General features: G+C 36.0%; 1 protein-coding gene across 1 annotated transcript in view; it reads left to right on the plus strand.

The window, feature by feature from the left end:
* The window catches only part of LOC115211682 (proprotein convertase subtilisin/kexin type 7), a 63,641-nt gene that overhangs the window by 33,199 nt on the left and 14,881 nt on the right, over window positions 1–15,561 (plus strand). The window contains exons 3-8 of the mRNA XM_029780326.2: window positions 1,451–1,547; window positions 2,395–2,496; window positions 4,221–4,316; window positions 4,945–5,035; window positions 5,519–5,573; window positions 10,787–10,925. Coding sequence (XP_029636186.1) covers window positions 1,451–1,547; window positions 2,395–2,496; window positions 4,221–4,316; window positions 4,945–5,035; window positions 5,519–5,573; window positions 10,787–10,925 — 580 coding nt within the window. The remainder of the gene's footprint in view (window positions 1–1,450; window positions 1,548–2,394; window positions 2,497–4,220; window positions 4,317–4,944; window positions 5,036–5,518; window positions 5,574–10,786; window positions 10,926–15,561) is intronic.

Genomic DNA, 15,561 nt, shown 5'->3' on the forward strand with positions numbered 1-15,561 from the left:
CATTCACCCACACACAGTATCTGGGGCATCACACCCCAGGAAACACAAGAAGCAAATGTATCATATTCACTCTCCTAAGTCTTATTGAACCTTTCTCCTTCATCTGTTCCCAATATCCCTCAAATTTATACAAATTTAGCTTTTTATTGAAAACAACTTAGCAAATTCAAAAGACATCTTCAGAGCTATTTCATTTACAATCCAAGTAACTATCATATTTTATATGAAAGAAAATAAATGAGTTTACATCTGTCAAGTATTAAATTGAAAATTTAATTTTTTATTTTTTACAAATAACAGTTTATTTATAATTATCTTTATTTATCTTTAATTTATGTACATATATGCAAATGCTTTTACCTTTCTATACTTTGTTTTATTTCTGTTATTTTTTAATCTTGTTTTTACTGTCATTATGTTGCAAATTAGAACATGCAAGCTGCTACCATAGTTTCCATTGCCTCTGTGTATGTGCGACCATTATGTATATGTGTTTATATGTATTTTAATGTTCATTTGAATATGACTCTGGAAAAGCTTCCTGTTATGGTCACTAGCCTGAGCAGTAACAACTTACCCCCTCTTTCTTATATAATATATATAGCCTCCTGTTGACCAATATGTTGAAAAACAGAATTCGGTAGATGAATCTGTATAAAAGCGTGTTTTGTGTGTGTGTGTGTGTGTGAGAGAGAGAGAGAGAGAAAACTATGCACATCAGCAAAAAATTTACTGGTAACCAGTGTGTCAAATTAAGATAGTTTGTGGTTATATTCTTCCCAAGTTACACAGGCCATTCCTTGTCGCTCTTGCACTCAGAAATTTAGTGAACTAATGACACTATTATTCACAAAATCTGTTATTGTAAAAAACACAAAGTTACCAGTTGAATTTAAGAGAGCTCACACTGAGTAAAAATTCAACATCCCCTTGCTACACATAAAAATTTCCACCGGGAAATGTTGAGCTATTCAAAAACTTTTACTCTGTATTTAAATAATAAGTCACCTATTTTTAATATGCTTTTCCATGCTGGAATGGGTTGGCTAGATCAATTTCAACACAGCAGCTCTTCACTTGTTGCAGTCCTTCATCATTTCGTTTGTACAGTTCAGCATTTTGATATCAGTCCTCACCACTTCTGTCTATATTTTTTGGGTCTTCCTCTTCTGTAGTTCCCATCTCCACTTTTTACCCAGCTATATTTCTTTAAATACAGTACATGTTCATACCAAAGCAATTTTTTCTCTTGCGCATTACAGTGAATACCTTTGATGTTCATTTTTTCTCTCAGCACATTTGTGCTCTGTTGTTAATGAACATGGGCATTACACATCCAGTGGAGTATGCTCACCTCATTTCTTTTCAACCTTTGCATATCCTTTACATTTGTCACTTCAATTAAGTGTTATTTCTGTCTGAGTATTGGACTCGGTTCTATTTATTTTAGAATAACCCCAAGAATCCAGAGATGGATATTGATGTTATGCGCGTTTGGAAGCACAATGTTACTGGTAAAAACATTGTTGTAGCTGTTGTTGATGATGGTAAGAAATGATATTGGCATTTATCTATATTTCTTTTTTGTTGTGGTACAAACACCATAAAGTGTTAGCAAGTCTTAACAAACCAAGTTTATGGTGCATATTCAATTCCGGGTAGTACCATTTCACTTCTGTTGCTATCTGCACCTTACTATTCAAGATCAAAAGGCTAGAGAGGAATGAAGTGTTACTAGGCTAACTTATCCACATCACATTACATGAAGTCAAAGTCTCATAAGACTTAAAGGCCCAATTTTGATTCTTGAACCAACCCAATGTAGTTACTCTATTAATACTCTCAGGAAATAAATGAATATCACAACTACCTATGAAGGTATGTAGCTTAGTGGTTAGGGTAATTAGCTCACAATTGTAAGGGTGTGAGTTCAATTCCTGGTTGTATGTTGTGTCCTCGAGCAACACTCAGCTGGCAAAAACTAGTAATACCTGTATTTCAAAAAGCCAGCCTTGTCACGTTTTGTGTCATGCTGAATCTTCCTGAGAACCACATTAAGGTTATGTATGTCTGTGGAATGCTCAGCCACTTGCATGAGCAGGCTGTTCCATTGATTAGATCAACTGGAACTCTCATTGTCATAACTGACAGAGTATCAGGAGAATAACCTATTTTCATTGTTTAAATTATAGTACTTTGTGCATAGTAATGATATAGCAATATTTGTTATACAAGTAGAGGTGACCTGAGCTTACAGTTCAAGAAAGACTCAATGTAGTCCCCTCTCTTGTATGTTTATGAAGCACCTAATATAAGACATTACATTAGCAACTATGATATTTATTTCATATTATAGATCCAGCATAATATGAGTCTTTTGATCTGTTCATTTAGGAGTGGAGTGGACTAACCCTGACCTTGAGAAAAATTATTGTGCTAAAGGAAGCTGGGATTTAAATGATAATGATCCTGATCCAATGCCTAGTACCAGTTCAGGTCAGTATTGTAATATGTTTATTTTATTTTTATTCTTTTTCCCAACAATAGTTTCTTAATCATTTGCTAAAATCTAAGATTCACTACCATTCACTGTAATATATTATTTACATATTTAAAATCTCTTATTACAGTTATGCTTAATATATATAATGCTTGGTGGTACACAAATGAAGGTTAGCTCTAAGGGGATGATACTTAACTTTGGAAATATTCTCAGAAATATTAGATATATGTTGGCTGTGATCTGAAGTATGCAAGCATTGATGTTGAACTGTCACAAGAGCAAGAAAAATAAAGAATTAGTGTACAACTTCATTGACTTGATTTAGGTGGCATCCAACTGGTTTTTGCATAAGGCACAATAGCTGGAAAACTGCATCAGTATTGGCAGTAGGAGAAGATCAATGTGTATAATAAATCACTTCCAACAAAATGGAATGAGTAAAATTTGTGTGTTTATATTGTGGAGTTTGAAGTTTTGAGGTTAGTATATATGGAGATTATATGAAAGAGAGCAATGATATATTTGATGATGGGGATAGGAAAGAAACTGTGAGGCATTGACACAAGGGAATATGTTATGGCTGGTATTTAGTTCTAAGCACAGTCTCCTGGAATAATATTGGCAAGAAGATTTCTGCAATTTTATCAATGGCTTTGCTAATTTTGAAGCAAATGAATTTTAACATTGGCAAATTTTCACTCTGCTATATAGTTATCTTTTATCTTTTACTCTATAGTCTCATACTATAGCCCAAGGCTATAGTAGAGACATTTGCCCAAGGTGCCATGCAGTGAGACTGAACCTGGAACACTATGTGGTTAGGGAACAAGCTTCTTACCATACAGCCATGCTTGTGCCACTTAAAACACAAAAAGAATCTTTTAATTTTTTTTTTTTGGCCATTATGAAGAATATTCAGTTGTAAAACACCTACTTTGATTGGTCTTGTAAATTTTCACATTCATATAACTTGTGTTTCCATCATCTTTGTCACTACTACTATTATTATTGTAATAACTGCTTTTCTAAGTTAGTCTGTTGTACAAGTCTTTCATTCTTCATTGAAATTCATAGAGCATTTGTCTATGAATCTAAAACTCATACAATGCCATTTGTGAGACACATTGATTTCACATTTGATACAACTAGTCTTAATTTTATATAAGTGTATGGACTAATATCATATGTATTTAGTTTTCTACTTTTTGCTAGTTTGGTCTGAGTAATGGACTGACTGGTTTCATTGCTCCCCAAATTAACAGTGATAGTAGTTGATGACTATTAAATTGTAGACAGTCTAGAAAAGAGCCTATTTATGTAAATTTATATGATTGACAACTGGACAATATGTACATTCAGTGTGGATTATGAATGAATAAACATATGGTCTCATTTACATATCATTTGTATTGAGTCTTTCTGTGAAATTAAACCCAACAAGGACTGTTCAGCAACTTGGAATAAAGGTTAAACTGACAATATTGCAATTAAACAATTCATCAGTAATTACTTAACACTCCTTTGTGAGTAGTTTACTTCTATTGCAGGTGTCTTCAATTAACTTCACGAAAAATTTTTTTCTGCAGTATGTATCACAATGAACATTATAAAAGACAAGTTTAAACCTGATTGAAAGATTAGATTATTTAATTTAATATTTATGCATTTATAAAACCTGTCAATACAAACATAAGCTGAAGGTTTGTTTTTCTTGTAGATACTAATCATCATGGTACCCGTTGTGCTGGAGAAATTGCTGCTGTCCCTAATAAAGTTTGTGCAGTTGGTGTAGCATATGGTGCTAAAGTTTCAGGTTGGTTTATCTTGACATTTCAAGTGTTAATGTCATATTTTGAAATGTATTATAAAGTCATTAAACCTAGACCTTGAAGAAAATTTGTTATGCATGAAACAATAGGAATGGTATATTACACAGTAAAAAAAGGTTGATGGGTATTTCTATACTCATATCCTAGTATAACACTTGCCAATATTGGGTCATCAAACTTAATGCTGGTAATTAGATAGGAAGTCATTTGTCATAGTTTCCTCATGTTTAGCAAAGTGTTAACAAACATCCACTCTATATTTCATTAGTTTAAGTTTAATTTATCATGTCTTTTTAATAAGTTGCACTACAATCTATAATAAACATTGATACAAAGGAATTCAATCTGAAATAGATACCTTTTACTGCATAAACAATGCAACATTTTATGACAAATTGGTGTTTAAATTTGCAATATGTATTGAAATTGTAATATTAATACACTAATTCATTTTTCTGTCTCATAATGTCACCAGATCTATGACATAATATATTGTTCGGGCTTACTTTATTTAAAGCCTAGCATATCCTGTTTCAGTGACCACAGAAGATTACAAGTCAAAACATAATGATGATACTTGAAAAAAAAAAAGTAACAATTTCTTATTTTCAGGATTGCGGGTACTAGATGGTCCCCTTACAGATGGTCTGGAAGCAACAGCATTTAACAAAAATATGCAAATTAATGACATATACAGCTGCAGGTCAGTTTTCTTTTCCATATGTCTTTTACTAGAGTTTTGTATAATATTTATTGCTTCACTGTGGAGGTGCAATGGCCCGGTGGTTAGGGCAGCAGACTCGCGGTTGGAGGATCACGGTTTTGATTCCCAGACTGGGCGTTGTGTGTGTTTATTAAGTGAAAACACCTAAAAAGCTCCATGAGGCTCCAGTAGGGGGTGGTGGCAACCCCTGTTGTACTCTTTTGCCACAACTTTCTCTCACTCTTTCTTCCTGTTTCTTGAGTAACGCTGCAATGGACTGGCATCCCGTCCAGCTGGGGGGAACACGTACACCACAGAAACCGGGAAACTGGGCCCATGAGCCTGGCTAGGCTTGAAAAGGGCGACGTTTATCATTATTGCTTCACTATTTTACATTTTGATATGAAAAACTGATGTACCCTAACTGTAATTCCCTTCTTTTACATTATATTTAGGTGATTGTTTTTTGCAATTGTTTTTCAGTTGGGGCCCTGATGATGATGGAATGACTGTCGATGGTCCTCATACTCTAGCTTTGGTAAGAAAGGAATTTTAAATTGAGGCTTGGAAAAACTAAATTACTCTTGTAATGAGATTAGTATTGAATTTGATTTGTTAACATTGAAACTAATGATACAGAAATCTCCTTTATTGTTGTTTTATTTTTTCTCTTTCAATTTTGTTTCAAAGCTGTGTTGAATTAGTAAATATGCTGATTTGGCCAAAAAGTCCATTTGATTTCTAACAGGTAGCTAACTTCACTCTGCTCCTTATGCATGCACACTCATTAGATACGTAATACTTCAAAATAGTTCAATGCAAACTTGCAATAAGACAGGCTGTATTTTGTGTTCTGGAGATCACCCTCAAAATAGAGGACCAAAACGAACATTACTGACACTTCATGCTTTTTTTATTCTAAAAACAGCAAGGAAGCAGTAGAAACTGGCAGGAAAATATGCACTGTGTGAGGAGAGGATACTGTTTACAGAATGGGTATATCAGAAGTGGTTTTTCAAGATTTTGATTGGGAAATTACTTAGTCCTCACTCTGGCTGGCCAACTGAAATTAATGGGGACAAAACAAAATAGTTAGTCAACACCTACCTTCTATTATATGATCAGGATGATTGCAGATATTCTTCAAATATCCAAATTGAGTATTTAAAATCATCTGAATCAATTTGGTTACATCAGCAGTCTCAATGTTTAGGTCCCACACCAATTGAATAAGGCTATCCTTGCTCAGTGGTTTTTCCATTTGCAGTTTCAGAAAATAAAGAAAATGATCCTTTTTTTGAAGAGAATGGTGACAGAGGTTGAAAAAGGAATTGTCTAACAAAGTGAAGTGCAAATGATCATGGGAGAAGTTTGATTAACCACCACAAACAATCTCCAAAGCATGATTTCACCCAAAGAAGGTCATGATCTCAATTTGGTGGGTTTGGAAGGATGTTGTTTTATATGATCTTCTTCCCTTGAACTAATTACACCATCAATTCAGATGTGTACTGGGACCAGCTAGACAATTTATATGCAGTGATGCACCAGTTAGCTGAAGATAATGCAATGAAATGATAATTACATCATTGATCAGATAAATTACTTTGTGTTTAAAACTTTTGTCTTAATTTTACTTAAAAAAATGAACAGACTTCTTGGCTAACCTAATACTATTGTCATTGTTCTCTGATTGTGAATCCCAGTTGCAGTGATTTTACATGCATCAGTAATATTCTGTGTATAGCAAATGATTGACTTAACTTCAGATTTTCCATTTTCTACCCTTGATATTTCATATTTGTGCGAGAAAGTACTATTTGTATCTTTTACTTATCTCAGTCATTGGACTGTGGCCATGCTGGTTACCACCTTGAACAATTTTTTTCTACAGTTCTATATTTACTCCTTTGAGTAAAACCACCAATAGAAGAGAATATGACCAAAAACTGCGTGTACTCCATTCTATGCAGCTGTGGTAGGTTATACAAAGACAAAACATGCCACCCCCTCAAAATAAGGGTAGATGAACGTTGCAAAGCTGTGACACGAGGAGATATTGATAAATCAGGTATAGCTGATCATGTATGGAAAAATAGAGACCACCTCCCTCTGAGGGATGAAGTTAAAATAATAGACAGAGAACACCACTGGGAAATACGAAAACTAAAAGAAGCAGCACATATACTAGGAAAATATTAGATTTATAAGTCCTAAAATTCACTCCGTAACTGCCCACGGGCATATGGCATAGTGGTTAAGAGCACGAGCTACTAGTCCCAAAATTCTGAGTTTGATTCTAAACAGTGACCTGAATAATAATAATAGTAATAACATCGAAAAATACCTTAGGAATGAGAACACAGGTTTGAAATTTCCCCCAAGACACCTGATGAAGGCTGGAGGGTGTATCAGCCGAAACAATGTGTTAACAACATGATGAGGACAAATATCCATCAAATATAAATGATGTAATTTTTTTTTAGTTGTACAGATTAACCTCAGTATATATTTTAAAACCTGGTACTTATTCTATTGGTCTCTTTTTGCTGAACCAGTAAGTTATAGGGGTGTAAACAAATCAACATCAGTTGTCAAGCTGCAGTAAGAGATAATCAAAGACACACATACACACAAAAACACACTCATGTGCATGCATATGTATATAATGGGCTTCTTTCAGTTTCTATCTACCAAATCCACTCACAAGGCTTTGGTCAGCCTGGAGCTACAGTAGAAGATAGCTGCCCAAGGTGTCACGCAATGGGACTGAACACAAAATCATGTATCTGGAAAGCAATCTTCTTATCACACAGTCATGCTTGCACCTATGTATTGTAGTTTTTTTCAGTATCTTAAATTCAATTTATTTTAGTGCAACATAGATCTTTCAGCAAAATTTATTGAACATAAAACTTATATAAAACTTATATAAATTAAAATGATATATCATGAGTTAGTGCGTTCTTTCATATATTTGTTAGGCAAAACAAAGAACATATATTATTTCTCCTTTAAAATTAAAGTTGACAATATCTGGATGCAGACTGAAAACTTACTATCAATATACATATCATTTTAATAATTAAGATCTAATTAGAGATGAAACACAAATTACTGAGTTGATGAAGAGTCAGTGGTTTGTATCATGTAGTTTTCATCATAGCCAAAACACTTAATTATCAGTAGCTCTGAAAGAACTGAAAATAAGGTTGTATTGATAGTTTTTCTGTCATGGCCCATGCCCACAAAAGAGGTTAGCTCAGTAATGTGAGCTAGAGAAACATTTTTGCATATTTTAGTTCCACTGCTGCAACAATTTGGGAATGAGCTACTTTTACCCATGCAAAAATGTTTCTCTAGCTCACATTACTGAGCTAACCTCTTTTGTGGGCATTGGCCATGACAGAAAAACTATCAATACAACCTTATTTTCAGTTCTTTCAGCACTAATCTTGAGCGGACTAAAAATTATTGAAACTGAGGAAATAGCCATTATCTTTTTATTTAGTCTAATTTTTGTCTAGCTTGCATAACTCCCAAAAGCCATCCATTTCTCTACCTCCCAGTTTTTCTAGCAATCACAAAACTGCCAATCATAGTAGATAGCCTGTAAAAGGCTACCTTCAAGTCAACAAATGCTAAGTATATTTTCTTGGCTTAAAAGGTTGTTTTTTTTTGTAGTTTCCTCTCTAAGAAGGCGGCATCAATGATTCTATGTCGTGGTACTAATCTAAACTGTATTTCATATAACTCTCTGTTCCACTTTCATGATACATCAGTTTAATGTCTCTCTGGCTACTTCTTTCTAAAGTATCTCCTTTCTTTTGTTGGAGTTCACAATACTGCTGCTATACTAGTTGATGGGGATGACACCTCCTTTCATTATTTAATTGACTATGTGAATAACCAGTGCATGTCCTACTTTACCAGATATTTTTAGCATTTCAGTAACCATCCCTAATGGTTCAGCTGCGGTCCTTGCCTTCACATTCTTAATGGATCCTTTCTATTGTATAACAGTCAACCCCAATAGCTATTCCTACTGTTGGATCCCCTTGGAGAAATCCCTTTTACTCATTTGACAGCTGTTTGTATTATTTGTGCCTTTTCCCACTTAGCATTGATAGGGTAACTATACTGTTATCATTCTAAACATGCCCTTCACCATTGTTGTCCTGTTTTATTCTAATACACTACAGTGTAGAACATTGGGAAATCTCTTGAGTGGACTAAAAATTATTGAAACTGAGGAAACAGCCACTATGTAAAAAGTTTATCTTTTTATTTAGTCTAATTTTTGTCATAACTTGCTCAGCTTCCTTGCTTGCAAAGTATATATGACTTCTAGCTTCTCTTGTAGCTACCTGATACCATTCCTTACTCCTCCTTTTTTATTTGCTACCAATATTCTATTCTGTACAAAGAATTTAATTTTTTTTTTTCACCTTCTCTCTAGCATCAACAAATTCTCCAGATCTATTTTCCATCATACGAACTTTAATGGTACAGGCCCTGAAGTCCTGTGCCTAAACATAAGAGAGTTGTCATTTGTAGTGGTGGGTTGTTTGATGTTAGTTGAAGGACACTCACACCTAGCAACTTTTATATTATCACTGCTGTCATGGTATGTGCTGTTGTTGTGTATGAATTAGGTTGCTTTTATGACTGGATACCCTTTCTCTCTTGAAGCTACATGACCTAATTGGTTATAGAGTTCAGCTCATGATCATAAAGTTGTTGCAATTCCTGAAACAGGTGGCACATTATGTCCTTGAATAAAGAGCTTGGTTTCACATTGCTCCAGTCTACTCCCCTGAAATAAGTACCAGCCAGGTGCTGGTGTTGCTCTTCATCCTACCACTTGTCACATCCTGGATGTTCCACTGGCTCAAAGGTGTAGGGAGCCAAGAAGTTGTTTATTTCTACTCATAGGTACCTAAAACAAGCGAAAGAATGACATGTTTCCAAGCCATACTCACTAGCTGTACTTTTACTCTTCCTGTCATTAACAACTTTATAGTACAGACTAGGTGCATTTTATCATGCTGTCAGCACTAGATAGGTTAAAGTATCCCCTCTACTTTATATCAGTTTTTATTTGAGTTCCCACTCTTATAGATGGGTTGCTTTCTCTGCAGCTTGTTGTATCCACATCTTTTTCCATGTAGTTTCAAACAATGTTGGGTTTATTCAGAGTGTCCAGCTTCCTAGATGGGTCACTTTCATTATTGCTGAGAAGCTGTGACTCTCTGTAGTGATAGGAGGTTTTCTGTTAGGGGTATTCAGAGTGGCAACTTCGAGTTGCTATGAATAAAGGTTTTCTCTACAGTTTAGTAGACAACCACAGCTACCTGTTGGTGGTTGGGGGCATGTGCTAGTCTAATGTGATTAGGCATAAAGATGATCTTTGTTATGTGGGTAAAGGTTGAATTTGAAGGAGGGGTTTCAGAGTTCTTCTGGGTAATTGGGAATGTGGTTGTCTACATAGTGCTAGGTGGGCAAAAAAAGTTTAGGTATCAAGCTGTCATGCTTTTTGAGGGGCATGGGAGATATTGATAACATATTATTGTGTGTGACACATAGGAGATATTCTCCCCAACAAATAAATATATATCTTTAAGACTAAACATTTTATTACTAAAGTAGAAAATTTTTTATTGCAATAATTTACCACTAATTTCTAAATTGCTTGAAAATACATGCAACAAACACATCATTTTTTAAAAATTGCTCTTCATCTTTTGGTAGCAAGCTATGAAACATGGTATCGATTATGGCCGTAATGGTTATGGAAGTATTTATGTGGTTGCCAGTGGTAATGGTGGTAGCAACTTCGACAATTGTAATTATGATGGATATGCAAATTCAATTTATACTGTGACTATAGGTGAGTATTTAATTTTTAGAGTTGAAATTATATTAATTATAATTTTAAGAGTTTAAAACTCTTAAGTCTTGCCAAGCATATGACATTGTTAGTTATGATGACACCAGTAACACACTGTAAAGTGGTTAATATCAGGAAGAGTATCCAGTCAAAGAAACCTTACTGAAATCAAGCAATGTGTGGTCCTCCAACTTATTTAGGGAGCAGTAATTCAAAATAATAATTGAGTTGGACCATGATGATCTGTTGAACTCATGCCAGCGTAGAAAGTGGATGAAAAATGATGATGATACTACAGCCACTGCTAACTTATTCTTAAAGTGGTGAGCTGGCAGAATTGTTAGCATGACAGGCAAAATGCTTGTTGTCATTTTATCCATTTCTACATTCTGAGTTCAAATTCCACAAAGGTTGACTTTGCTTTTCATCCTTTCAAAGTTGATGAAATAAGTACCACTTGAGCACTGGGGTTGATGTAATGGACTAGCCCCCTCCTACCAAATTTTAGGCCTTGTGCCTATAGTAGAAAGGGATATTATTATTATTAAAGTAGCAAACTGGCAATCTTTAGCATGTCGGGCAAAATGCTTGGCAGCACTTCATTTGTCTTTATTTTTGGAGTTCAAATACTGCTGATGTCAACCTTACCTTTCATCCATATGAGGTTGATAAAATAGTACTGGCTAATGTAACTGACTAACCCCTTCATCCAAAATTTCAGGCCTTATGCCTACAGCAAAAATTACTATTATTCTTTTGAGTTTTGTTGGAACTCCTGGAATCATGCATGAGTAGTGAGCTTGCTACTTGTGGCCTACAGTACCATGCTTATTTGTTCTCTCAACTATCCAATACTTTCCTGGTGACTCTGGCCATTCCAAGGAGGCAAATGTTTTGCAACAACTCTACTGGGCACTCTATTCCCATTTCCTTTATATTCCTCTCAGAACCTTATGTTACTGCCCATCATCATCATCATTATTATTATTATGGCCAATCTCACCCAGAAATGGGTTGAGAGGAAGCTGTCCCTGAAAGGTCGAGCGGAGGTGGCGAATGCGTACATCGCATCTGTCATCTATTACCGTCGTCCCTTGTCCTAACCGCTGGTTGGCCAAGTTGGTGCGCTTGCTCTTCGATTTTCTCTGGAAGGGTCAGGTACCACTGGTCAGGCGCTGAACGGAGGCCTTGGCATACTGTGGTTGCTGATGCGCAGACATGCGCTCAGGCTATGGCATCTCAAGCATTTCTTGGACGGTGAACAGGTGTGGTCGCCATTTGTCAGACATGACTTTCCGCAGCTCGTCTCTTTAACAGAGCTGCAATCTTGGATCAAACGCAGACTGAGAAAGGGCGCTTGGCACCTCGAGTGCCGTCAAGCTCTCACCACCCTCCACCAAGCAGGCAATGTGATCGGTAGTAGTTCCACTCTAGTGTTCTATAGAAGGTTAGTGGAGGAAAAGTGCAATGACGTTCTCAGGGAAACTCTAGGCGTCGACGATAATGAGTTAAACAGTCTGTTTGGAAGAACTTTCGGGCCGGGGCCCATGGATACCTTCCAAAGGTCCCTCGCCTTGCAGTGCTACCAAGGGGCACTGCCTGTTCAAGATAAACTCTATCGGCATGGAAGTGCTGTCAGCCAGGCCTGCACGAGGTGCGCTCAGAGTGACGAAACCATTCTGTACGCACTCGTCCAGTGCCCGAGTATTGCTGACCTGTGGGTTTATGTCGAACAGCTACTGTCACGTGTAGGACGGATCCGGCTATCAGCTGAATCCATAGTGAGGATTGCCCTGCTGACTTCTTTTAACCAGGAGGTCAAGGCAATTTTCCTTTGTCTAGTGGCTGTAGCAAAAGAGGTGGTATGGTGGACCCGTTTGAAAGGGCTAAAGTCAGACACTTTCCTCTTTGGCTAAGGCCTCATCAGCTTTTTCAAGTTCCACTTGAAAAGGAAGATGAGAGTAGAAAGGGAAGTGCTGTCTTGTAGCAAATTTATTGAAAGGTGAGTGACTGTTGGTAAAATGGCCAGCATGAATGGACTAATTCTGAGGTTACACCTGTCAAAAAAAAAGATAATATAAAAGAAGGGGCTCTCTACCCCCTTTTGACCAGGCTCCCGTGGCTTTTATGGGTTTTTCCACATGTAACCTTTGAAAGCACCTCCCCCTATTGGGAGTTTTATTTGTTATATTTTTCGCTGTTATTAATGTTTACACGGACCTTTCTTTTTGGACAAAACCCTTTGTACTTTTCGTTCTATCTTTGTCCTTACATGTTTTTGATTTATATTGGCCCTTGTGGCCAATAAAACAAGAATTTATTATTATTATTATTATTATTATTATTATTATTATTATTACTTTATGAAGATTGACATAACTCTTCACAAAGGTCAATACACAACAAGAAGAACACAATACAATATGTACTAAATACAGACTGATTCTATTTATTGAATTGAACAATATTTCCACTGTATGTTTGTTTTCCTCTCATTCAAATGGAAAATGAAAAATGCACAGAAATACAGGAATTCAAAATTTGAACTGGAATTTCTTGCATTCCTTTCCAGACAAAAACAATATCAAGTTTTTCTTGCTCAAAACAAGCAACAAAAAAGAAGGAAAAAGAAGACATAAAAGAAAATGGGAAAGAAATGACTTAGTCAAATGGCGTTGTGTAAATATGATGTCAAATTAAATGTTTTTAACCAAGTTGTTACTCATTGGTTCAGTGGAAGAGGAAACCTTCAAATTTTTCAGTTTATTTTTCTTTTTTATCCTTAGGACCAAATTTTTTTTTCTTGAAGTTCTTCAAACAATCACACATTTTGGTGTAAAGCATTTAATATTGTTCAATTCAATAAACAGTGTCAGTCTATATTTATTACATATTGTATTGCTGTTGTTGTTATTGCTATCATTATTATTGTGAGGGTGGCAAGCTGGCAGAATCATTAGCACACCAGATAAAATGCTCAGTGGTATTTTGTCTGTCTTTATGTTCTGAGTTCAAATTCTGCCAAGGTCATCTTTGCCTTTCACCCTTTCGGGGTCAATGAAATAAGTACCAGTTGCACACTGAGGCTGATGTAATCAACTTACCCCCTCCCCTAAACTTGCTGGCCTTGTGCCAAAATTCGAAATCCTTATTATTATTGTGAAGGTGGTGAACTAGCAGAATCGTTAGCACACTGGACAAAATGCTCAGCAGTGTTTCATTCATCTTTATGTTCTGAGTTAAAATTCTGTTGAGGTCAACTTTGCCTTTCATCTTATCAGAGTTGATAAAATAACTATCACTTGAGCACTGGTGTTGATGTAATCAATGTGCCCCTTTCTGAACTTGATGGCCTTATGCCAAACGTTGCAACCATTATTATTATTAAAGTGGCAAGATGGCAAACTCATTAGCATATTAGTGGTATTTCTTCTGGCTCAAATTGCACTGGGGTTGTCTTTGCCCTTCATCCTTTCAGGGTCAATAACTTAAGTACCTATCAAGTACTGGTGTCTATGTACTAAACTTGTGCCAATATTAGAAATGGTTGTTATTATTATTATTAAGGCAGTAAGCTATCAGAATCCTTAGTGTGTCAGATAAAATGCTTAGCATCATTTCTTCACTCTATGTTCTGAGTTCAAATCCTGTTGAGGTCCATTTGGGGTTGATTAAATAAAGTACCAATCAAGTACAGGGGTCAATGTAATCAATTTGCTCCTCCCCTCAAAATTGTCAGCCTTGTACCTAAAATTAAGAAGTATAATTATTATTATTGAGTGAAAGAGAGCAGCACATGTCATCAAAGTGATGCTAGAGTACAAATATATGAAGCCCAAAATACCTATCATGACTACCTGTCTGATAAGGGTACACCAGGTACATGCAACACAACCATTTGCACATGACATGGTGACTTCATATCAAGATAAACATTGTATGACTTTGCAGGTGGGTCCCATTTGGAATTTTCTTTAGGTTGGGTAGCCCATCCCACTCAGAAAGTTCCTATGTTTCCTGATGTGAATTATTCAAATCCCAAAGAATCCCTCTTTAAACATGGCTATGATGCTCTCCCACTACACCTGCACAGGATCAGAGGTGCACATATCATCAACCACTAAGGGACATGCTTGACTGGTAACGGTCAAGCAATTGACAAGCAAATCTGGTATTAGCAGAATATTTGCTGTAGCCCATCATTTACAACAAAGCAAAACGTACATGATAACTGTTGTAAAGTGGTCTTTTGCCGCTGTTGTATTTGTCTTTTGACGTTTGTCACTCTGACAGATATTGTTATCTTCCGAAGTCATTGATCGAATGTTTCTACCTAGCACTGTACAATCCCCAGTCATACCGTGTTATTATCCTCAACAAGTTGGATTGTTATAACACCACACAGTATCACAGTATAATTACTATATCAACACAGATATGACTTATACTCTCAACCTTCTGACCTTCCTCTGTTGACCAGCTTCTGGTCTATTTATAATGGCTGGCAACTACCACTTTTTACCGAGAGGGGTGTACAGTTTCACTATACAACAATAATACTTCCCATCAGTTAAGATTAGAAACCATGAGAGCCACGACCTGCTATTGCATCAGGGTATTTATTATTATTATAATT

Source organism: Octopus sinensis, linkage group LG5, assembly GCF_006345805.1.
Source record: "Octopus sinensis linkage group LG5, ASM634580v1, whole genome shotgun sequence".
Classification (NCBI taxonomy): Eukaryota; Metazoa; Mollusca; class Cephalopoda; order Octopoda; family Octopodidae; genus Octopus; species Octopus sinensis.